This window comes from Phoenix dactylifera, chromosome 12 (assembly GCF_051530095.1).
Source record: "Phoenix dactylifera cultivar Ajwa chromosome 12, Ajwa_hap1_PhDact_Kaust_v1.1, whole genome shotgun sequence".
NCBI classification, from domain to species: domain Eukaryota; kingdom Viridiplantae; phylum Streptophyta; class Magnoliopsida; order Arecales; family Arecaceae; genus Phoenix; species Phoenix dactylifera.
Window position 1 is genome coordinate 16914322 of NC_143201.1, and position 26519 is coordinate 16940840.

A 26519-nucleotide genomic window follows, 5' to 3' on the forward strand; every position below is an offset into this window, starting at 1 on the left:
GCAACAACGCTTGGGAATTCATGAGCTCTGTATTACATGCTCTACATCAATGCCTGCGACAATGGAAAGGTGCTCCCCCTAGCTAAGATCGACGATGTCAAAAAGTTTCCCAGACTCTCACTCAGATTATTATAACGTCTGATGAGTAAGAATAATGCACAGATTTCAAACATAAAATGAAGTGGGCGTCTGATTTTTTTTGCCTCTTGATGCTGCCAGATATTTCAAGTTGCTTTGTCTCTTTATTCCGGATGCTTAGGCCGCCCGTTTGGAGGAAGCTGTTGGCAGTAAATTTTTTAGAAATAGAGCTTCTGAAAATAGAATTTTCTGAAGTAGAGCTTTTATAAAAAATTGTTTAGCAATTATATTTCTAAAGTGCTGTACCACTTTAATATGTATTTGATAAACAAACTGAAAAAGCATTTTTGGTATGACAAAATGATCATAAAGGACATTGTATAGTATTATACAACAGAGCATAATAAAATATAATATATATTAATACATAAATATATGATATAGTATAATATTACTGTAATATAATATAATATTATTATAATATAGTAATATAATATTTTATACTATAGCATAGTAATTCAATATAATATTAAATTATTTAACATAATATATCAATGTATTATAATATAATGTAATATAATATTATATTTATAGTATAATACAATAATAAAAATATAAAATATTATAATTATTAGCATAAATAAATTTTTCATGATATAACAAATTTTTTAGGTAGATGATAAAATTGGCTAAACAATTATTAAAGGGATATTTTGTGTAATTATTATATTTTATTATGGATATTTTGGTAAAAAATATAGCTTTCCGACCGAATCTAAAAGTGTTTTTCCGGAAAGCTCCAAAATGGAGCTTCTTCCAAAAAATTATTTTTAACTTTCTGAAAAAGCTAAAACAATTTTTTGAAATTTTTGCCAAATACTCCTATTTCATCTAAAAGTATTTTTGAAGGGTCAAAAAGTACTTTTTGGCTCTCCAATAGCTCTCCCAAATGGGGCCTTAATCTCTTTATCGCTAGGACTCTATTACTACTACGAATAACAAAAAAATGCTTCTCATGATACCCTTAAGGGATGAATAAGAGACCAACATTGGGCCGATAAACAAAAACCCAAGAAGATAAATTGCTAAATCTTGACAAGTAGGCACTAAAATTAACGGTACACAGTAAAAGCAGGTAACATGACGGTCAAGTTACCGCTAGTTCTAAGTAAAAAGCAATGAAGAAATAAACAGTTATCGTTAGGTAGTAGCCAATAACATTGCCATAATAAAGGCTTGTAATCTACTCAATAAGGAAAAAAAAAAGAAGCCAGATCACATCTCTGACTTGCTCCTTTTCTGGACTCGAATACATACTTAACATGCAATGATAAAAAACCAATATGGGCAAGATAAATAGAAACCTAAAAATGATGCACACCAAGTCTAGGATATTAAGCACCAAAAGTTGCAGAAATAAGTAGTCGAAGCTGGGTTAACATGATGGTGAGGTCAAGGCTACCCCGCATGAATAGCAAGGAAGAATGGTAAAGAGACAACTCAGCAGAGAATAGACGATTACTATTAGATAGTAACTGGTAACATTGTCATACTGAAGACCTGCAGTCTATTGGATAAGCAGAAAAAGCAAGATCTCATCTCGGATTTCCTGCTTTCCAGATTTGGATAAATACTGAGCATGAAGTAATAAAAACCAACACCATCAGGCTAAACATTAACCTGGAAATGACAAACACCAGATCTAAGACAATAAGCACTAAAGTTGTAGAAATAATCAGTAAAAGCCCAGTAACATAACAGTCGAGTCAGGGTTGCTTCCAACTATATGGCAATGAAGAAGGGTAAGAAGACACCAAGCAAAAAATAAATACCAAGAGTTAAAACTGTAAACATTGGCATCGAGATAGTAAACATTTGTAAAGGAAAAACACAAAAAGTAATATTTGATCTTGGACCTCCAGCTTTCCAAATTAGAATAAATGCATAAAATGCAAAAATAAAGACGAACCTGCAAAGATAAATGGGAACCTGTAATGAATGATTCTAAATCTGGTAAAGTGAGCACTAAATTGCTCGAACAAGACTCAAGTCATGAACAAAGCAAACACAACCAAAAACCCGGATTTCTGGTAACATGATGATCTGCTCAGGACTGTTTCAAAGTAAATAACAATGAAGAAAGGTAAGGAGATAATTCAGTAAGGAATAAACAATTAATGTTATTCACTAAATGTTAGCATTAATGTAGCATTACGGTCTACCAAATATGCAATAAAAGTGATACCCATATATATGGATTTTGCTCATCTTAAGAGAAGTTATATAGTTCTTTCAACTCTAAAATCAATAAAAGGGCATCTCAATCGAAAATTTACACCACTGGCAATGATCTATATAATTAAGATACCTAAAAACCAAAAATCACATATTTTGATGGTCTCTAACTTATGCATGAAGCGGACAAAAAATTAGACATTTTTCTTCATGTCTTTAACTGCTTGTGCACCCATTTGATGAATTAGAGACTATCAAAATATATGATTTTGATTTCTAAGTATTTTTAATGGCATAAATCATGATCAATTGTATGGGTTTTCTATTTGTATAACCACTATTGATTTTGGACTCGAGAAGTAAATACCCTCTCTTCTAGAGAGAAGCAAACTCTCTCTCACCCCTACCTCTACACCACTACTCCTATATTTTGTTTATCTCAATTATGTTATAATTTTAGGGAAAGAAATTTGCATAATAGCATTAGTGGTTAGGGATAGCTTGCCAAACCAAGAGGATCTGATGCTGTCCTTGGTGAAGTTGCTGTGTATATACCAGTCCCATGAAGAAAACCAAAAATTCGCATAAGGAATACAATAAAAATCATGAAATTTTCAGAAATGCAGTAATACCGTCTAGCAAAAATGCCTGGTAACATTTGCTTTATTTGCACATCTTTTTTAATAAAAAATATGGAACTAAATTATATACATATTGTACCGAAAAGAGAGATTAACATATGTAATTGAGCTCTTTTCTTAAAGGAATTCGGGCATGTCAGCATATCATTCAAGAATTTTTTTTATATAGTATCTTGTTCTTTTTGTCCAGAAATTTTTTTTGATACAATAGGAAACAAGGAGTGCACTCTATTGCTCATCTTTACAAAATACACCAGTTACCACAATCAGATATGGAGAGATATCGTGATTCTTCTGAGTTGTTCCATGTATCTTCCTTTGGTTTTAACCTTTTCTTTGTGTGTTCTCTTATTTTTGAACTTGTCAATAGCCAGATGTACTGGTTGAGAAAACAGGATCTCAGAGCGCATGACATTTCAGCTGCCTTCCCTGATCTAGCAAGTAGGACAAGAATGAGAACCACTAGAACTCTGCTAAACATGTAACAGGCCAAAATCATTCTTATGATCCTCACATTTTTAAAAAATATTCATCCATCAAGAGGAAACTCTCTCTAACACATTGTCTGTAACATGATATTAAAAAAGAGTATATGAAAATACCTTGTCATCATTCAGTGAAATACTTTGCATGGTTGCAGTTACTACGCTATTGCCTCACTTGTTTCTCTTCGTTTTTCCTCTTTTCTTTTTGTTTTGGCCAACCCGTGGACCACGTTTGAACACACCTAGAACTTCAATGCTGCATTCATATTATAGTTTATGATCTAATAGGTAAGTAGTAGGGAAAACTAACTGCATGATATAATGAATCAAACTTACAGAAAACATGTGGTGAACAAGTGATATGTTCAGGATGAATCATAAGTAGATCTAAGTTATACAAAAACAAGAAACTATCAAAGTTCAATTTTATGGTATATAACTAATTTCTTGCTCAGCCCATCCACCCAAGTCGATTGACTTTTGAAAGCAGACATGTGGACGTAAAAAAGAAATTTCATTGATGACTAATCAACAATATTGTCAAGAAACTGATGGAGTCAAAAATCATTGAAGTAATTTATATAGAGATGCACTATGGACCGATTCATGTATAATAAAGTTCTCCCAGTTTCTTTGAAAAAAATCTAAAAATCTAAAACATCAAAATTAAAAACAAAGGAGTTAATTGGAAACTGCATGAAAAATGAAAAGGAATCACCTTAAACAATGAGATTTCGACAAATGACAACAAGAATAAGAAGATTTTGCCTTTTCTCCATGACCTGTAAATTCTTTATCTTTTTCTAAGAAAGATAGGGGAAGATATTATCTAGGTTAATCTGATTAAGATGACGAAATAAAAGCCACAATAGAAACCCCCAGTGAGGTATAGACTAACAAAAGCACAAAAATGGAAGAGGGTAAAAAATGAAAACCAAAGACTGATACACACCATGAGATTCAAAAATTACAGAGTGAGAAAAGCCTTAAAGACCAAAATTCAGAGATAAACCTCCTAGACATAGCCTGCTTCCACAAAATTATTTTATCTTACTTTTCAGAAGTTGAAAACTTTCGAAGGGACGGACATTTATGAGCTGAAGGCTAAGTGACAGATAAATATTCTAAAAGCCAAAAAAACAAAGAATTATATGAAAAGGAGCTGCCACTTGGCTTAATATGCAATAACATAATCAAGTTGGATCTCATGATCTATATATAGGATTGTATGACACGATCCATAATGCAGATCTTATGACCCTTTTGCAAGGATGCAAGTAGGAACATTAAGGGCATTCTGATCTGGATTGTAGAAGTTTATATCTTGAAATGTAAGATTCTGGCAATAATAGTAATCAATCATCACAACCTCAGCATCAGATTAGAAGGTTGTACAAAATTATTTTTTTTCCATTTTTTCTTCAGTTCATTTCAAAATACCAAATAAAAAAAAATGGTAGCAGAGAACTCTTCACCATGGAATATCAAAGACATAAAATTGCTGGTCAACTATTAAAGTCTAGCATCCGAGTGCAGAAGATAGACTTTGCAAGGGATGCAACCAACGTATTATAAGGATGAATAAAGGCTTAGATTTAGATATTGAAAGGGTTCAGCAGATCTTCCCGGCATCTCAAATTTAATCTAGCTCCATAGGTTCATGATCTATGCTAAATGGACTCTGTGCTAGTGCATGTTTTGAAGTTAACATCAGATCGTTCCTATATGTAAGCTTGCAAACCTCCCCAACCCCACCAATAAAATTAAAAAAAAAAGGCACTTGAATCAATGATTCATAGCCATGTTTTCATGCGTCAGGTGCAAGTACCTAAGGCTAAACTGAAGGATCCGGGTAAGATAAATCTTAGAATAGTTTATCTAGTTGTGAAATTAAAGATAGTAAGGATTTATATGCATGCAAATATCAAATGCATCACGCCATCTAATGATTAAGATTTCGATAGGAGCAAATGCTGGGACAACAAAGAGGATTCTCCAAGCACACGAAAGAAAAACTTCCCCACACTGAACTGCAGTGCAAAATATACAGTTGCATCTAACTGTTGAGAAAAGATTCAGCAGAGTTGTATAACAAAGATAAATGGAGTTGTGCCAATCTAACTAAATAGACTTGTCATTAAACCAAGACAGAACTACTGGAAAACTGCAATCTTCCTACAGTAATTCAACATTGTTGTTCAGAAGTCGGACCTATTATTTCATAGGGTTTTATAAAATGCATAACCTAAATCATATATGATATACTCACCTAAATAGAAGAAATTAGACCCCTTGAGTAATTTAAACAACCACAAAAAATTTCCAAGTTATTCCATAAAATCATATCATGGTCAAAATATTCAATAATATCGATGTTGTTGATTCATTGTTATTATTGCAGTTATTGCAGTACCATCACTCTTTAGCTGGACAATGGTACTGTATACTTACCATTTTAACAATGGTCTAAGAAGAATCAAAGTTGGTTCTCACCTATCATGCCACTGCTTGACTACAACCTGATCTAACCCAACCAGTCAGAGCCAACCAACTGGACCCAATCTGACCAACCAAACTTGACCAACTAGTATTGACTTGACTAAATCAGATCCGACCAAGCCATCCTAATCAGACACAATTAGATCCAACTACCCAATTCTAACAAGACTTCAATTTCATGATTTTTGAAGAACACTAAAATAAGTTCTGATGGAAGAACTGTTAGTTCAGAAGTCTACATTAAATAACTCTACTTCAGACATCTCAGAAGGTTAAATGAAAACAAATAAACTCCAAATGAAACCCTTGAAAGTAATTCTAACAAACTTCAGTTATAATGTCAGACTAAAACATTCAAATCATAGACGGTATCAGAGTGTCTGATTAATATAATGTAAGTTAAACCACGGAATAAATAGTTAATGTTCCAAGTGCATGTGCACTTTAGGCTAGCTAGAGCCTAAAACTCAAAAGTATATTGGTGTGGTGTAGCTACAACAGGGTAAACAAAAGATACTTGAATATCTACAGATTCTACACCATATACTTTATAACAAATACATGTTATGAAAATGATTTTTTTTTTAAAAAAAAAATCAGGCTTTACAAAAGCATGCAGAAATTTGCTGGGTATAAATTATTTTCCTCTTAGCGACATGTAAGAATTGTAATTGTTATTCCTTGTGATTATTCCTTGTGAGTGTGTGGCCTCATAATGTAGGCTAATTGTCATATATGTGTTCAGACAGGGTAGAACATAGAAAGAGCTGGAAGATATCCAACAATTTCACAACATACTCTAAAAGGAGAATTAACAAATTCCCAGATGAATTACCGAACAAAAACATGATGTAATGTGGGAACAATTGTTTAAATGCTTTAAAGAACTAGCATGAGAGTGCTTGAAGTGTCCAAAGGTAAAAGACTCATGCAAGGAAGATATCCAATAATTTCACAACATACTCTAAAAGGAGAATTAACAAATTCCCAGATGAATTACTGAACAAAAACATGATGTAATGTGGGAACAGTTGTTTAAATGCTTTAAAGAACTAGCATGAGAGTGCTTGAAGTGTCCAAAAGTAAAAGACTCATGCAAGGGACACTTAATAAATACAAAATGCAATCTCTGACAAATGTGAAAAAGCTAGGAAATATATAAGTTTCAAAGCTAAAAAAAAATACAAAGGTGGTTAAGGAGCTAACGATTTTAAATATTTAACAACAACCTTTACAAGCTGAGCTCAAAAGAGGGTACTAATGATTCTTTTCAGATTATAAATTGCAAAGTGCAAACAAATGGTTTTGGACTGTGACAAATGCATAATGAATCAGGATAGTATAAACAATGTTTATCGAGTTCAAGAATACTTCAGAAAGTTGGTACAATGTTCTTTTACGAAGTTTGTTGAATAAGGATGGTATAATGTTTGTTGAATAAAACAACTAATGAGGATTTCGGAAAACAAATTTGGCTCCATCAAGGGGGTTAGTTGCTGAGCCAATTTTCTTAAGCAATTTAGGTGAGAAATTCAATATATTTTAAAAAAGGCAAGAGGCGGATCACAGAGAGATCTAATCTGAAGGAGTATCAAAGACTGAATTGATACAGTGCTTAAGGCATGTACATAAAAGCAACTTATGAAAATACTATGGAGTTCGAAGTGGCAAAGTTCTTCACTAAATGTCAGGTTTGTGCCCCCAACTTTATAAATCCTTTTTAATTTTTAATGCAAAGCATTGAGATTAAGATGAATCCTTTTGGTTGATGAGTCTATCAAAAGAAAGAATTATGAAGTTCTAGAGGATAACACTTCAAAAATAGCTGAACCAAAAGAAATGACACGACCTGCAAAATGCCAGAAAGGTCTTGGAACATATTAGCAATGAGGGACGAGAATCACCAAAGAAGTCATTTCCGTTACATGACATAAACACTACAGAAGAGGGCATGGGAGAGGATATCTCTAACAGGGTTAAAAGAAGTGATGTAGTTGCAATGCAGCCCCAGAGTGCACATGAAGGAAAATTTTACAAAAGAATAACAACATGGGCTCTTTTTTGATGCCTTCGTGTTATTAGAAATCAATACCTCTCAGTGCCGGGAAACAAGTTGAAAGCATGAGCCTTTTCCAAATGCCAAGCCTTACTAGATAGCAAAGCCCTGCAATCCTGTTGAATAAGTATCCTAGTCAAAAGAATCAGCAAAAAGGAATTTTGCTGAAAAATATAACAAATACATGATACTCTCCACAAAAACAGAGAGGAATATCAAACTGAAATATATACAACTAGTACAAGCAAGAAGATTCTCATAAGAAACATAGACAAAAATAAAAATACCCAAGCAATGATAATTATCCAGTTAGAATGCATTGACTAGCAATACCTCTTTAAAGCTCTCCCATCCGCAACTAATATAAATAAGAGTCTCAGCGAATGTTTGACTTTTCTCCCAAGCTGTTTTGCTGTCTACGCGAACAGAGGCTTCCCTTGAACGTAGAATCCATGGCCGCTTTTCATCTTTCACTTTCTGGATGGAACTGAGTGTAGAAGACAAAAGACATTTATGTAAAGTTAATACATTAGCGGGGAGGGGTTGAAATTTGAGTTCCAAACACATTTCAATTGCTACATATTCTACAGTGGCACTGTGGAATACAGTTTACGTTGAAAGCAACTTGATAAAAACATCGAAGAAACCAATATTTTAAAGAAATTAAAAAGCAATGTTGAGCCATTACCCTCTGGGTGCCTCGTTACTCTTATGATCAGACAATGCAACATTGCATAAAGCATCAATCAGGGATGGGTGCAGTCCTTTTCTGGGAGGATCTACAACAACAACTTCTGACCCCTCAAGCCAGTAAAGGGGTTCCTGTTAATCATGATGCACATGATGACACATTAGATTTCCAGAACTCTAGTCAAATATGTATGTTAAGGGTGATAATTTTATGCTTCTGAGTGAATGAGTGCATACAACTGAAGCATCTGTGTTGTGCCAACTGATACTGCAATCTATAGTTTTTGGTAGACGGCTTACTGACTTTTCAAAAGATACTTTAGACTCTTTGTTGATCTCAACACATTTCACAGACCTGTAAACAAGAAATTAGTACTTCATACTACTGAGAGCAAATTAGCACTAATATGCTCCCATACAGAATGTAAATTGAATATTGGAACTTGCCTACATTTCCTAGTGGCACATACAGACAATCCAATGATTCCAGCCCCCGCATACAAATCAACAACAGATGATCCATAGGGAACATACTTCTGCAATTTCCTTAATAAGGAATTAAAAGCCTGCAAGAATAGTTATAGTAGTTTAGCAACATCAACCAGCATCAAGTACATCTTGCAACAAAACATCTAATACATTTAACATTAATCACTGTTTTGGAATAAACCAGGATAATTATTATAAGTTATAATAATAACCATAGTCACGAATATCAAGTATATCATCTAATCATTATCAACTTTATAAGTCCTATCTTCACCAATGATTCCTATTAAAAGCTGCATTAATTGTCACTAGAAACTTCTCATGACTTTCATCCATGTTATCTCGTCTTCCCCTCCACTTTCCAAATCCTTTGATGCAAATTTATAAGTAAATCATATCAGAACATTACTAGATTTTTGCTGCACATTTCCTGACCATATAATCGATTCTCGCAACTCAAAGAGCATTACTAGCTCCTTATCTTATCCCTTCAATTTTTGCTACACATTCACCTTAAAATTCTGATATCTGCCATGATCGTCTTGTGTGCGGGACCTCTGCAACACTGTTGTACTAAAAACCAATATTGTCGAACTTCTAGCCATCCTGTAATACTTTTCTTTGACTCTCAAAGGATACAAGGATAACAAAACCATATAAGGATACTGAAATTTATACACTTGACACAAATATTTTGTTTTTATCTATATCTCTGTTTTCTTATATAAGTGATCCAAGATAATCACATAATCACGCTTTGGTATCTCTTGGCCATTAATGTCGATTAGGGCCTCATATAATTTTAATGTTCTTTGAATCTGCATATCATGTCCTATGTCTTGTTTCTATTGATTTTTGAGACGTATATTCTCAAAAGCTGCTTTATAAACCCTACTTCATAAATGATGCCTACTAAGAGCTACATCAATTGGCATGACAAGATTCTCACAATTTCCATCCATGTTATTTTTCATTTTCTCCTCCTTCCAAATCCTTTGATGCAAATGTAAAAGCCAATTATATCAGCGAACTTGGATCATTGTTAGGCATTCCTATACCTGTCCAGTAATTTTCCACTGCAACTACAAGGCGTACTATAGTGTACTAGCACCTTGTCCTCTCCTTTATAGTTTTATCACAAGTTCACCTCAAAATACCCAAGTTTGCCATGATCAACTTGTGTGCTGGTCCTTCTTTATTTCTAACATACTGAAAAATAATATTTTTGGACCTTTTATCATTTTTTAATAGTTTTCTCTTACTCTCGGAGGGATGCAATGATTACAAAATATCATCTAAGCGCACCGACACTTCATACACTTGGCACAATTAGATTTGTCTTCATCTATATCTCTGTTCTTCTCTATAATAGATCCAAGACGATGAGATAATCACGTGGTATCTCCTGATCATTATATTGAACGAAGCTCATTAGTTTTAATGTTCCTTGAAACTGGATATCATGTTCTACTTCTCAATTCTATTGTTTTTGAGACCTAAATTCTCCAAAGCTTTCATCCACAATTCTGGATTCACATTTAATTCAACCTTGACTCGTCAACGACCTGTAAATAAGACAAACCATGATACTTTCAAGAATTCAATACATTTATAATAAGTGGAAAGACATAAGCCTCCAGCAAATCGTGATGTACATCAATGAAAAACATGTACTAATCACGTTACAAGTACTTATAATGCTGGTCACAGATCCTTCAAACATGCCATAGAAAATTTCAACTTTAGCTCTTTCTTCCTTGATCCTAACATTTGTTAACACCTAATATTGCTGTACCAGATGTCTTTTTCTCAAAAGTTGATAAGGCAATGTGTTCCACTTTTTCTCAGTTGCCTAAGCAAGAGACAGTTTTTAGCTCTTTCTTCCTTGATCCTAACATTTGTTAACACCTAATATTGATGTACCAGATGTCTTTTTCTCAAAAGTTGATAAGGCAATGTGTTCCACTTTTTCTCAGTTGCCTAAGCAAGAGACAGTTTCCACTAACCTTCTTAGCATAAAATCTATTGGTTTTCTGTTATTTGTTGTCAGCGAATCTTTGTTTCATCACCCTAACCCATTATTTCATGGCGTAGTTCCTAAAAATTTAATTTTTACAGAAGTTGGTAAAATATTGGATATTAGTTTCATTATTACAAATGGGCATCAAAATATTTCTCCAGTCTTTAGTTAAAACTGACACATGCGCACATATACATACTTGCCTACTTCTTTGTCATTTTTTATCTGCATGCATTGGTTCCAAAAAATACTTCTGACTAACAGCCAAAAGAAGTTTAGATGTACCAGTGTATTTGCCTGGCCAAAGCTTGATGGATCCAAGGAGATATCAACACCTCCAATATGTTCCCAGAAATCTCTTTCTCCCAGGAGATGTCTCCACCTGTTACCGAAGATTATCTGTTCATGAAATAGAAATTTTAATATCAGAAAATATGTATTTGATCACTTGCACTATATCAAATGAACTCTTAGGCAAAAGAGAGAAGGGGGGGGGGGGGGGGGGGGGGGGGGGGGGTGAAGATAAAATGAGCCATAATATAATCAGATTGAGGGATAAAGAGCATGTCTGGATCCTCCTGTTGGGACCAAAATGTATATTTAGATCAAGAGATGATATGATAATATGGAGACAAGATCCAATTTTATCATGTTTAACAAATAAAACCATGTGAAAATTCAATTTTTATCTCCATTCAATGTCAAACAAGAAAGCAATGTCAAACAAAAAAAGGGAGAGTTGGGAGTTTGAAGGGCTACTAAAGAGAGATCTCGTATCTTTGAGATGTGCCAGAAATTGCTTCCTCTTTTAAAGAAAGTCTACATTTTGATGTCCTTAGAGTGAAGATTAACGCTCCAATAGCCTTAGTCTAGGCGTTAGTTTGTTTAAAGGAGAAAGAATATTATTGGAATGTCATATAAGGATCAACTACCGGATAAGGAAGAAAGTATAGTTCTTTCTCAAAAAATAAAGGCAAAGAAGTGTATAGACACTGCAAACATGATTGTGATGAAATATCTTTATGCTGTCTCATTATAGGGGCCTATTAAATTGGAATGTAATTATCCTCTAGCACATGTAATGCATGGGCCTGAAGTAGTGAAACTAAATTTTGTATTTATGGATGTCATAACTTTACTCTTCATCTGTTCAAAAATTCAAATCATTGCAACTAGAAACTTTCTCATCTTCAAAAGGCATAAGATAGAATCACAAACCACAATCTGATCCATATTTAATCCAGTCTAACGCATTACAATTTACAGATCCCAACATTGATCATGTAACAAGCCACATTTTTGCTGGCGATTCTTATAGCATGTACAGGGAAGCTGATGATTCAAGAGGACGGGAGCTTAATTTAGGGCCAACAATGTGGCACATTGGCAAGCTTAATTATCAGAACTATTAAATTGTATGGAAATTATGTTTTCCGCTGCTGAAACTCCACGAAAAAAAGATTTCAAACTAAAAATTTCACAAGAATGATTTTATTAGTTAAACTGGTACCGGAATCGGGTCAATTTAAGGAATTGACACATTTGTATCCTCAAAAATATCAAGCAACGGTTCACCATTAATTTTTGAACATCATGAAAATTTTGAATGCCTGTTTGAGGCCAGGCTATATAACTGAAAATCCACTAATAGACAATATACGCTTATGCTACAGCTGAACAAAAGAAGAGAAAGGAGGAAAGTTTGCAGCCTCTACTTTGAACAGTCAAATATTGCGCTAGATACGATAAGACAGTATGAGGGTGAACCTTGGCATAAAGGTAAGGTTGCTCTATTGTGAGGTGGGTGCCATGGATTTGAAACATGGAAATAACTTCTCCACATGCTGGGCTAAGGGAGTGTTCATCTGAACCTCCCCAGACCCCACAATGGCGAAGCCTCGTACACTAGCCCACCCTTTTTATAGGATGAGAAAGTATGATGTAGAAATCATAAAATCAAACAAGTTCAATTATGGCAAACATTCTAAATTAAGCAGAAAGCATTTCCAATAGGTCTAATCAATCCACATCATATAGCAAGGAGATCATCGCATATGTGTGTAGACAATGCAATAGTGCTCATACCTTGGACACTTCAAGATAGATGTAGATTATATTGCTCTTTGGTGTCTAAAAGTATGTCAAGTTGACAACATTGGAATCAAATGAGAAGCATTTGCCAACACATGACATCCAAGTTCATCTAACATTCAAGCTATGCCTTGCACAAATAGATAGAACAAAACGTGCATTCTTTGGTACAAAACCTATCCATTGTGATTTGTGAATGATATTATAACTTTTCATAATAAGCAACTTTAGTAGCAAAATACAATTCCAAATTAGAGAACCACTGCCATATTATAACTTTTCATATTAACCACTTCAGTAATAATTATTGTACCACCACTTAATGTGATGTCGCAAAACCATAAAAGCAACATGCAACAGAGACCAGATAGCTTACATTGCTAGTTGATGTCTGAAAATTAGCCCATATAGAGTGGATTAAATGCGTGTTACTGTTTGGTCCACCAATTCTCCACAAGAACTGCAAAGTGACAAGACAGACATGACAACTAAGTAATACAAATATCTTGAGACGATGTTTCTAAGCAAAATATTTGATAGAAATTACGAAGTGATGTGGGCTTGCGATATATGTAAAAAGACATGAATTGACCAGTTCCCCTTGTGCTTCAATGTTGACATGGGAAACTTACATTCGACAAAGCATGCAACTTATTAGAATTCTCCGAGTGCTCATTTCTTGAATTCCAAACCAATGAAAACTGTACTTTCCCTGGAAACAAAATGAGAACTTTTCTAGCATACGAGGCAACCGCTTTATCATATACAAATAAGAGGAATGATTGGTACTGAAAAGGAACAGAAAAATATATTTAGATGCACTAACCTTTCTGGTATCGTTCAGCAACTGGTAGGGATGTGTTATATGTTGTCACAGCCATCTGAAGTACAAGAATTAATACTGAATCAGTATGAGGCACATCATACACCATACACACTTTCTCATCGCTGGCGGAACTAACAGCAACATACAATCATTTTTTTGTCAGGGGCTGAATTCCATCGAATAGTATCAAACTATCAATTATCTCTTTCCAACTTTCTGGAGAATTTGATATGCAAAGGGATTCCATGCAATGGATTAAATAACAAATAATTTGCTGAAGTAGTTGTCATTAAACAATATACATTGATCATAATATTCTCGAGGCATATATGTGTAAGATCCGATGTAATAATCTACAATGAACTTACCATAGACATCAAATGGACATAATAAGCACATATTCATATCACAATGTGCATGGATAATATAGAATACTGAAGGTAGTGTATATAGATTATATACAGCAAATCCCCTCTACCCTCCATAGAAGAAAAGGTTCTTCTGAAAAAAGGATGACTCTTTGTCCAAATATCATCTACCTGATGAGATGACAGGATAGATGGAGAAAGTATTGCTGCTGAATTTGGACTTTCCATTTCAAACAATACTCAAAGCACCCATGAAATAACAATCTCAATTTAATTTTTAAAATAAAGCATCTACCATCAACTATAAAAGGTGGAGATTTGCTCAAGAAGATGATAGATCCAAATGATTGCAGCTATGTTAGCAGCAAGATTCGCCGTACTGGTATCGAATCCCGTACCGGTGCCACACTATCATAGTGTCGGTATGATATGGTACACGGTACGCCACTGGTACCAATACCGGTACCGGACCGGTATGTTATGATATGCTCGGTACCATTGGGTAAGGTACAACATACCATGGGCAGAAGTCATGGATAAAAATTTTACCATGGCATTGTACCTTGCAAGTATCCCTTTATGCCACTGCACCAACAGAAAAGAATACCATTCATGAAAACGGAATGACCAATTGTTGATTGAGAAATGTCTGGTCTAGCCCAACAAGCATAAGAGACGTGATGCCAGATAAACCTCAAAGGAGTAACCTAGATGCTCTCCTAGTTGATGCAAATGCAAGATTCATCAATAAAGAAAATAGTTTTAGTGAATAATTATGGAAATGATCACCAATAAGAAAGAAAAAAAACATATCTAACACATAGGCAAATAAAGAGACTGAAATGCATTACCATCTAAGGGCTAACGATCTAATATCATGCTCCTAAATATGAGATCGAAGAACAGACTTCTAATCATCCAGCAGTGAAATTACAAGTCCATGAATTCAAAGCCAATAGAAATACAAAAAAGAAGAAAGCTTATGTGATGGAGGTTATTCAAAAGAAGATTCTATCAAAGAAATCGTGTAAGAGAACACAAATCTTCCATAAGAACAGTGAAAATGATGCAAGAAACAGCATTTATAAGACCAAAATGGCAAAGACAAGGCTAAGTTGGTTAGAACTGCAAGGTTGTCAACGAAAGGTCAGGAATTGATCTAGGATTGGGCTTGATGGAAGATGAGGCTGGTTAGTTAGGAATCAAGGAATATGGCATGTGGCTTAGGAAAAGGCCATTAAGGATCAAATCAGCAGAATACAGGTTATTTTTGCAAATTAAACAGTTGTGGGGATAAGAGACAATAGTGAGAAAAATTAGAATCAAACAAAGGAGGTTTGGGAAGATTTACACGACCAGTTGGGCCTTATTCTACGCCTGGTTGGATCTAATCTCTGAATAGATTGGCCAGCTCAATAGTTGGTTAAGGAAGCAAGCTAGAAGTAGAAAAGGGGTGGCTAGCTGCTCCCTTGTTAGGGGTTGGCCAGCCAAGGATTCGGAGAAGTGGGCGAGGAGAAAAGGAAAAGAGAAAAGCAAGAATAGAAGTAAGTTTTTAAATATTGCTAACAAGTTGCGTATAATTTTTTCATTGGAATAGTTATCGATATGATACCCGTACAAATAGTACATACCGTAACTAACAGCTTAAAAAAAAAAATGAACCATCAGTACTAACAAGTATGGTTGGTACAATATACTGCCAGTACACATGGGTTCATGCCCCAATATGCATTAGTATAGACCGGTATGGCCAGTACATACCAATCTGCAGGTTCTGGCATCCTGACACCCATTCAAGTGCCAATTTTGCATCAAAATTGTACGATATCAGTTGTATCATCCCATTCCAGCAGACTTTGAAACCATGGATGGAAGGAAGAAAAAAAGAGGGATAAAGAATACTTGATTACCTAGACTTCTGAAGAGGCTTCGTGCTAATTCCATCTCAGAAAAAGGTGATAAACAAAGAGAAAGTGGTTGCTCTTTATTCATAATTGTAGCATGAAAAGAAAAGGGGCCAGTGGAAGGAATGGGAGGGTGAGGGCATTAAATAACCCAGTAATTGGCCCTCCTCTAGTAATTACTCCAAAATCAATCCAAATTAAATTCTTTTCCCCAGCCATTCTACAACATAGAGAAGGGCTGCAACCAGAAAATACTAGCAAAATTAACTAAAGACATAGTGCACTATCAAACCTTGCATCAGCAATCTGATAATCCTGAACTACTTGTGCTCTTTGACAATATATTTGGTACATCCTAAAGTTCATTGCTTGGGAGTTCATGCTCGGGGGTAGCAAGTCACTTGGTTGCAACAAGACCATTATAGTAATTAAGGATAGGCTCTCGAAGGGGACGTACCGATGTAGCATGTACTATTTCCCACTCCCATACTCACCAATTGGCAAAGGGCAGAAAACATGTATGGGACTGCATAAACCGGTGCCTATGCAACACATCACGTGGCAAGACCTAAGCATAGATTCCATTTTAAATTTGCCTAGTACGATAAGGAACCATGACTCTATTCTTGTTTTAACAGACAGGATCTTTAAAAGAGCACATCTTGTCCCCTCCAATAAGATGACTGCCACATATCAGGTATTGTCAGGTTGCACAACCTTTGGAAGACCGTTGTCACAGCTGGCTTTCCTCTGTTTATTCATAAATTGGTAGGAAGAATGAAGTGATTAATAGGATTTCAGGACTTCTTAGATTCCTTATAGGTAATCACATCTGGTTGGAATCAAATTTTATCAATGGTCAGCATACAAAAGTAGACTTCTCTATTGGTCATTACCCACCTAAGGTTGTCCGGTGATAGCCCTAGGAAGCTCACAGAGCTTATCCCCTTAAGACCCAACTCACAAGCTAATGAGCTCGCAATATCATTTTGTAGGCATCTCCATGACATGCATGCTGAGATTTCACAAAGAATTATCTTGAACAATATAAACTACAAGTCTATTTTAGATTTCCATCATAGGTTTCGGGGATTCCAAGAAGGTTGCATATTGATGCCAAGCCTCCAAACAGGGAGGCTTCAAAAGATTGTTTCAAAATAAGTCAATGCGAAGATTGAAGGCCCATGCATGGTCATCCATGAAATTAATGCCAATGCCTATGCCATAGAATTACCACCTGGCACGGGAATTGACATTAATGTGAACCTTACACTATTCAAAAAGTTGGCAGTTATCTTAGGTTCACCAACAAGGTCATGCATGGAATGGCGAAGCTGCTACTAGAAGCTTGTGCCAAAACCACTAGTTGGAGATAAAGATGAAGATAAAATGATGGACAGAGAGACGGGAAGAAAGAGAGGGAGAGAGAGCTAAAGAGCGATAATACAAAGAAAAAGGGGACAATAATTAATTCCTTTTTTAAAAATAAAATCTCGTTCTCTAGTTTACTCTCATAACAGCAGAATGACAAGAGGAAACTTATATATCACTCTTTATTACAAACTAAACTCAAATCTCTCTCAAACCTTCTGGTCTCAAAGTCTCACTTCACTAACCCAAAGGCTCTCTCACCAACTAAACCATAATAAATTAACTCTCCAAGTCAAACTCAAAGACTTAAAGGAAATTATAGTAAAAGTTGGAAAAATGTTTGCACCCTGCTGATATATTGCTCCACCAGCCATATGCTCCATGCTTCATGTCCTCCAAAAGTGATCCAAAAAATAAGATTATATTATTTTATTATGTTTATGAGAAATTTCAGGCAAACTCTTCCCAAACACTTCTTCATTTTTTTGCCCTTCCTCAGTTCTGCTGCTAAATGTGTTTCTGTTTCCAATCTTATTTCAGATTATAATGATCCAAGCACTCCACTAAAAATCAACATTGATTATGTTAAAGGTATACATAGCTGCAGAGTTACATGACAAAAACCATTCGCCAAAACATCATTCAGGCTCATGTGACTATGAAACTAGAGTTGCATCACAAGCTGACATAATCTGGAGAATCCAAAACATCAATGGCCATTTCATACAGAATGATATGCAAAAAAAATATAGTATGTACAATTGTACATAAAAGCATATTAAACATACAAGCAAGGAATGTCGTACCGGCCCGTACCGGCCGGTACGGGCCGGTACAAACCGGTCCGGTCCTTGACCGGTACCGGAAACAGATGAAAACCAGTATTATCCGGTCACCGGTACGGTTTTTTTTTTTTTTTTAAGAAACCACGGCGCTTCGCGCGTGGCTTTTAAAACCACCGCGCGGCGCGTGGTTTCAAAAACCACGCGCCGCGCATGGTTTTAAGGGAGAAGTGGCCCACGGGCCACTTCTTTCCCCAAAAAAAACGTTTTTTTTTTTTTTTTTTTTTGGGAACCACAGCGCCTCGCGCTGTGGTTCCTAAAACCACCGCGTGGCGCGTGGTTTCAAAAACCACGCGCCACGCGTGGTTTTAAGAAGGAAGTGGCCGGGCCACTTCTTTCAAAAAAAAAAAAAAAAAAGATGCTGTGGCCGACAGGCCACAGCTTTTTTTTTTTATAATGGGAAAGGAAGTGGCCTCCGGCCACTCCTTCCCATAAAAAAACAAAGGAAGTGGCCTCCGGCCACTTCTTTCCCATCAAATCAACGAAAGAAGTGGCCGAAAGGCCACTTCTTTTCTGTTAATCTTGGATTAACAGCACGAAGTGGCCGAGAGTCTCGGCCACTTCTTAAGCCTCTCGTTCGGTTATAAAAACCGAACGAGGCTCTGTCCAGACTCCAAACAAATTGAGGTTCTAAAATCCAGGAGTGAGTCTCTAAAGAGTAATCAGAGACGGAAAGATTTGAGAGATAGCCCACAAATTGAGGAGGAGGTCCTGTCCAAAAAATCCAGCGGAGACTATTTAAGGTGCGGTTTTTTTATCCTATATTATTTCATTAATTTTGTTAATAATTTACTTAAAAAAATAGTTTATAAATTACTTAAATAATAAGATAATGCAAAAATTTACTTTATTAGCTTAATTTTTTGATAAGTTGTCCTTTTATGATAGAAATGGAGCCATCAAGAAAAACGAACCCTGCAAAGCGTGATATTGGCTGGTCTTATGGGCGAAGACTTGGAAGTGAGGGGCAACGACACCAATTTCAATGCAAGTTTTGCGACAAGGTTTTCAAGGGAGGAGGGGTAACCAGGTTGAAGCAACACTTAGCCGGAAATTCCGGTGAGGTTGCTACGTGCCGAAATTGTCCTAACGAGATTCGTGTGCTGATGAGGCAGAATCTCGCTGAGGCCAAAGAAGCGAAGGAGATGGCTTCCAAGAAGAGGGCGGAGGTCGATCGCCAAGCGGCAGAGCCACCTTCCTATCACTCTAGGGAGCCAGAGGAGGTCGAGGATCTAGATGAGGAGGAGGCAGATATTCAGGCGGCCATGCATGCAAGCCTGGATGATCAGTGGCAGCAGGAGGAGGTGGCCAGGCATAGGGCTCGATTTGGGCCCTCTGCATACGAGTCGGGCGGCGGTTCTCGAAGCACTAGACAAGATCCAGAGTTCTTGAGGACAACTTCAGTAAGGGAGGGCGTCGGCAAAGAACGTGGCTGGATTGCATCTATGCTGGGTAGTTTTGGTAGCCGAAAGAAGTCATCTAGAGGAATTCCAGAAGGAGCGACAATTCATGATGTAGATCCGCATGCTCTCCCCAGTAGAGATTCAAGGCAGCAGAGGGTAGACACAATGTGGATGAAGGATAAGAAGAAAACTATGTGGCGAGCTATTGGATCCTGGTTTTACTTCAGCCACATCCCAGCGAATGTGGCAGACAATACATACTACAGGTCTGCCATTGCCGCCATACAAGCTGCCGGTCCCGGCGTAGCTCCTCCAGGCCCGAAGGATATATACAGTGAGCTTCTTGACAACAATAAGGAGGAGCTGGAGAATTGGATTGACTCCTACAAGAGCAAGTGGCCCATATATGGACTAACCATCATGTGCGATGGTTGGACCGGTCCGACCAGGCGGAGCATCATCAACTTCCTGACATACTGTGATGCTAAGACCTTCTTCCACAATTCGATTGATGCTTCGGCTTATGTGCACAACACCTCGTACATGCTGAAACTTATGGAGGATGTGATTGATCTGGTAGGATAGGAGAATGTCGTGCAGGTCGTCACTGATAATGGGCCGCAATATAAGGCTGCCGGGCAGGTCTTGATGGAGCGGCGGCCACATATTTTCTGGACCCCATGTGCTGCACATTGTATCGATCTTATGTTGATGGACATTGGAAAGATCCGTAGGGTGCAACAAATGGTGGAGACAGCCCAACGCATTACGAGGTATATTTATAACCATAACTGGGTTCTTTCATTGATGAGAAAGTATGCAGGGGGAGAGATTCTGAGACCAGGAGTCACACGGTTTGCTACCAACTTCATCGCACTTGATAGCATACTCGAGAAGAGAGGAGCCCTACGTCAGATGTTTGCCAGTCCCGAGTGGTATGATAGTAGATATTCTTATGCCGGCACTGAAGGGAGCAAGATAGAAGACTTGGTGACGAGACAGCCGTTCTGGCAGCGGGCTACTACAATAGTCAAGGCTATCAAACCATTATATGAAGTGTTGCGGGCCTTAGATAGCGAGATCTATCCCCAGATGGGGTTTTTGTATCACATGATGGTCAAGGCAAAGGATCAGATTATGGAGGCAGATCCAGCACATGGCCGGTCATACATCAACATCATTGAGCAACGGTGGGGAGCGCAAATGGGTACGGAATTACATCTAGCAGGTAAACTAAGATATAATTATAGTGACAATTATAGTGATGGATATAATTATATAATTATGCTAAGATAGTCTCGTATATGTGCAGCATACTACCTAAACCCCCGGTTTCAGTACAGCATAGATGGAATTGGTATGGATGAAACACTTCTGGATGCTTTGCGTAATGTGATTTACAAGATGGAGGCAGATCCAGAAAAAGCGGCCCTATGTCTTGAAGAGGTAATTATGATTTAGTAATTACCAGCATGTGTAAGTATATCAGCATCTTCAATTATTAACATGGTTTTCTTATGCTTATTTTTCACAGAACAAATTATTTAGAGAGGGCAGCTACAGTTTTGGCCAACGAGCGGCTGTCGTCAACAAATACAATATGAATCCAGGTACGTGACACATCAGGAAAACATTCACCTGGTGTTACTTAGTTACTATTATGGAACTATCATATATGTAATTTTCATAAATATTTTTGCAGCTGAATGGTGGGTGCATTTTGGCGGATCCGCGAGAAATCTAAAGCGGATAGCTATCCGGATCCTCTCCCAAACAGTCTTCTCTAGTGGATGTGAGCGCAATTGGTCCACCTTCGCCCTTATCCACAGCAAACAAAGAAACCGTTTGACGCAAAAGCGCCTCAACGACCTTGTTTATGTGCATTACAATTTGCGGTTGAGGCTAAAGTGCATCCAGGAGGAAGTGGAGCTCAAGTATACAGATCCGATTTACGGGTCCTTCACCGCTAATGACGATGATCCACTACTCGGCTGGCTTGTAGGCCAGCAGCAGGAGCCCGAGCTTGACGAGCCAGGATCGCCTCCACGACCAGCTACCTTCATAGCCACCGAAGCTGGGGTCGATCCAGAGCAATGGGCTGAGCGCAATATTCCACGCACTCCCAGAGCTGATCAGCTGCAGGCACAGGAGAGTCAGACAGAGAGGGCCAGGAAAGGAAAACAAAGAATCCCAATGGAGAGTGTCGAGGAAGAGACTTGGACTAGCAGCGATGAAGGTTCTGGTGGTGATGGATCTTCTAGCCATGGAGGGAGCGGAGGACAGTATGGTACTCATGAGACACAGCCGGAGGGTGGTCTTTATTTCACCGGTGAGTCCCAATTTATGGGTGCTACACAGGATACGGACCACGGTCGACCACCTGATAGATTTCGTGAGGATATTATTGGATATAGAAGACGGGCTCCTCGAAGTCGTTCAGGAAGACAGGATACGACTGCAGATCCGACAACATACGGATACGGATTTTATTATCCACAGCCTCAGCCTGACGAATATGGATATGGTGCAATGGATTTTGCTTCCGCCATATTTGGATGGGCCCCTACACAATCAGAGGACACCTCTCAGAGCCAGAGCGTGAGCGAGAGATCCGACAGTTCTTATAACCTGGCGCGCGTTCCTTCTAATTGGGTTGATTTGCCTCCTCCTGATTATACTTATGATTCAGATATCTACGAGAGCCATCGGCACTCGTCCCGATTTTAGATATCCTAGAGTACTTTAAATGTATGTAAATGATTGTATCTTAATTTGAAAATATTTTATGTGTATGATTTTATCATTTGGAACGGGAGGAAAACATAACATGCAATCATGCATCATATATGTTTCAAATTTCAACCCTAAATTTAAATATGAAAATATCAAAAATCATGAAAAAAGTAATAAAAAAACATCAATTTTCACTTAATTTAAGATCCAACAGAGACAACATTAAAAAAAAAAAAGTCTGGCTCGCGGTAACGGCCGGTACGATACCGGTCCGGCCGGCCACCGGTACGCCGATCCGGACCGGTACGGCGGACCTTGCATACAAGCATATACATGTTATAGTGTGTCTTGTATTTACAAGATATATTGGTATTGGGCATCTCCTTGAGCCCTTGGCCTGGGCCTAAGGCCCACTACACCATGCTCAACGTCTCGTCATTGGCCCATCCAAGGGTTCTAGGGCAGAGTCCCTGACTTGAATTTTTTTTGGCATCCACATGCATATTTTTGCCCATTCTATGGCTTTGGGACGATACTTTTGCTATTGGGGCTTCTGAGTGTTGATAAGATTGAAGAATTTGTATTGTGGTTTCTCCTCATCTTTGTACTCTTCCACCATTAGTAAGCTTTATCCAATTTTCTCCACCCCATGGGCATAGGTTGTAGACCAACCCACACAAACCTTTGTCTCTTGTGTGCTCTCTATTTGCTTTACAAATCCTAAATCTAAATTGATGACATAACAATATAAGTGAAATGGGCTACAAAGAAGATACTGGGTAGAATTTCCTCAAGCAAAACAAATTGTCATCTAAAAAGGAAAGTTTCACATTTGATAAAGCATCAATAATCACACATGCCTTGGAAAGGATAAGATGAATATAAAGAGCATAAATTCTTCCTTGGTTTTTGCTCCCAAGACCAATCTAAACTCACTTCTACTTGAAATGATCTTAGCGAGGTCTGCCGTACCGACCGTACCGACGTACCAGTGGGCATCGGTACCAGTTCGGTACCAGTTCGGCACAGATTGGAACCGGTGCCGAACTGGCAAGAAAAATCCACAGAGCGGACGCGCGGCCAAGGAAAAACAAGCCAACTCGCAGACGCGCGCGCAGAGGTCCACGTTAAATGTTACAGAGTGGCATTAAATGCCATTCAGTGGCAGTAAATGGCCCATGCAGGACATCCCGCATGGGCGCAGTTCCCAGCGTAGAAAACTGCGTGCGAGCACAGGGTACCATGCGCGGACTCTTTTTTTTCTTTTTCTTTTCCTTCTCTTCTTCCTTCTTTCCGAACCTTCTCTCCTCGCCTTTCTTCTCCGCTCTCCTCTCTTCTCCTCTCTTTCCCCTTTCTCCCGCGAGCAAGTAAGGAACTAGCCAGGAGGGGGGTGATCCTCATCGCCGTCGTCAGGGTGCTCGAGAGGGGGTCGGCCTGAGGCTAGGTGCAAACTGCAAATCGTTACTCTTCTTCTCTCCTTTTTCTTCTCCTTTATCTTCTTCTTCCTCTTCTTTCTTTCTCTTTCTTCCTCTTCTTTTCTCTTCTTCCTCCCTACCGGTACGAACTATTTTCAAAGATTGCACCGTACTGATCACGAATGGTACCGATATGGTACGGGCTGAACCGGCCGGTTCAACAGACCTTGATCTTGTGCTTAAAATATACATGATATAAAATAGGTCAAAATAGCCTGCATCGGCTAACTTAATGTTTTCTTCCTGATTACTCATCTGCGCCATTATAAATGCACAGATGTAGATGTCTTCCAATACTGATAAGGATTGCAATTTGCAATATGCAGTGAGAATTGACATCAGATTTAACATCTTATGGTAATATATGCGCATGACTTTGATGTTTTTGGAGGAGGACATGGAAGAAGTGTCAGTGACAAAGAACTCTGTGAATTGTAGATAAAATATAATATCAAGATGAAATTCTAGATGTTGAAGCAAGAAGGCAGTCTTACCAAAAAAAAGCAAGAACGCAGAGCACATTTGGATTATAATTCAAAAATGTAGAGATGAAAGATGGAGAACACCATGACTACCAGATCCCAATCAATTATCATTTGAAACAAGAGAAGATAACAAAGTGATATCCAAGAAATAAATGTTGCACATTGGAAATGGCAGATTAAAATTTAATTGTCAGAATAACAGGGAAACAGGTCGGGACAATGAGAAGCTTTTTTCTGCTTCTTGTTCTAAATTGCTCTTACTGGAACAAGTAATGCAGATTAGAATTATGATGATGTAGGAGAGCTGGACTGGAGCCGACAGTGGAGAACAAAGTCCCACCACTCTCTCCTCTCGCTAGGACACAATATGAGTTTAGGTAGTCTATATGTAAATACATAATCACTTGAGAGAAACCAGCCAATCATTCTTAAAATGTAGGCAAGCTAAAAAGTGTTACAGCAATCAAAGAGTAAGGTCGTATGGTAATCCTCATCTAGATGTATAGAATGTCATATGCACAACTAACCTGTACATACCGCAGATCACCTGTACCCGCATCTTCATCATATGGCTGAATATTCAGCTTAGAAATACCTAAAAAATTGAGGACAATGTGATAGAAAGACATAGAAATACATTAAAAAAACATAATGCAAAAGCCTATCCTTCATTTATAGAAAGGAACTGTGTTAAGAGCATGCCTTGTTTTAGGAGTTCAACTGCAGCATTAATGCGAGGATGATGTGCTGCACACATAATTAAACGAAGAAAAAACCAGGGACATTAAAAGACAATCTGAAAACTAATTTAGCTACATTTGGAGGAAATAGTCATACAATCCAAGCACCAATAATCTTATTAAACGGATGATATAGTTTAGCATGGACTAAAGGTGCATGCTATACCAGGTGTCCAGGACCAGCAATGTACCATGCCAACACATACAGACTGCCACAAGATTCACTGCACGGTAGCACAGTTAATTCCCACTAAGATCGATTTTACAGATGGGTTTTCTGTTAAAGTCCAACCAAAAAGCTTAAGCTAGTAGGTAGATTCACCCATGAGTGTATAAGACCAACTAGAGTCCCTATGGTATCCGATATGGGACTGTTCTTCAACACCTTAAACTGCATTTTGTTTGAAGAAAGAGAGGAGAAAAATGATTTTTGTGGCCCTATTTTCACAGAATATTAGAGACTGAGGATTAGAAGGAATGATATAGTATTCTCCACCAAGAAAGGACAGGGAGGTTGTGGGCATGGATATCTACAAGCTGATTGAGTCATACCCCTTTACGAGAAATACAATCCAGTTACAGAGTGGAAGTTACATGTGTGATGCACATGATATTTTTATCTTTAACTGAAAAATGAAATTTATGTAAATAAAGTAATAAATGCAAGAAAGACTCAAACAGCTAATCTCATGGTTAGAACATGGAGCTGGGAGAGGCTAGGGGAGGAAATGCATGCAATGGGAAAAAAAATAGTGTGTGAAAATGCACGCAACAGGAAAAAAAAGCGTGGGAAACACGGACAGTTAAGACATGCCTCACACATTGCAGGAGTTTGCGTTGTATAGAAGAATAGAAGAAAAACTATTTCTACATGGTTATGTAGCTATTATGGGAGGAAATAATTTCACAAAAAACAACTACCAATATCATCTTGGATAAACAGTATGATTTAGATCATTGCACATAAGAACTGTTATATTATTAGCAGTTATCACTTACTAAACAATTTGCAAGTCTTCGCAAGCTCTATGTTTCACGAAAAAAAATGGTCAGGATGAATTTGTTTCAGTATTAGGATGCACTTTGGG

At 37.5% G+C, this 26519-nt stretch overlaps 1 protein-coding gene across 6 annotated transcripts in view; it reads right to left on the reverse strand.

Moving 5' to 3' along the window:
* Positions 1-2949: 2949 nt before the first annotated feature.
* Positions 2950-26519, reverse strand: part of LOC103716151 (S-adenosyl-L-methionine-dependent methyltransferases superfamily protein) — a 38990-nt gene continuing 15420 nt past the window's right edge. Inside the window, exons 4-16 of one of the 6 annotated variants that reach the window (XM_039118406.3) lie at positions 25394-25438; positions 25219-25286; positions 14111-14165; positions 13917-13996; positions 13661-13744; positions 11479-11592; positions 9132-9250; positions 8922-9039; positions 8683-8816; positions 8328-8481; positions 8031-8110; positions 3557-3695; positions 2950-3383 (exon numbers count right to left, since the gene is read on the reverse strand). In XM_039118406.3, the coding sequence (XP_038974334.2) occupies positions 3611-3695; positions 8031-8110; positions 8328-8481; positions 8683-8816; positions 8922-9039; positions 9132-9250; positions 11479-11592; positions 13661-13744; positions 13917-13996; positions 14111-14165; positions 25219-25286; positions 25394-25438 (1136 nt within the window). In that variant the 3' untranslated portion in view covers positions 2950-3383; positions 3557-3610. Of the gene's footprint in view, positions 3425-3556; positions 3696-8030; positions 8111-8327; positions 8482-8682; positions 8817-8921; positions 9040-9131; positions 9251-11478; positions 11593-13660; positions 13745-13916; positions 13997-14110; positions 14166-25218; positions 25287-25393; positions 25439-26519 lie in introns of all 6 variants that reach the window. The other 5 variants (XM_039118407.3, XM_039118408.3, XM_088708670.2 and 2 more) reach the window with 5 other exon arrangements.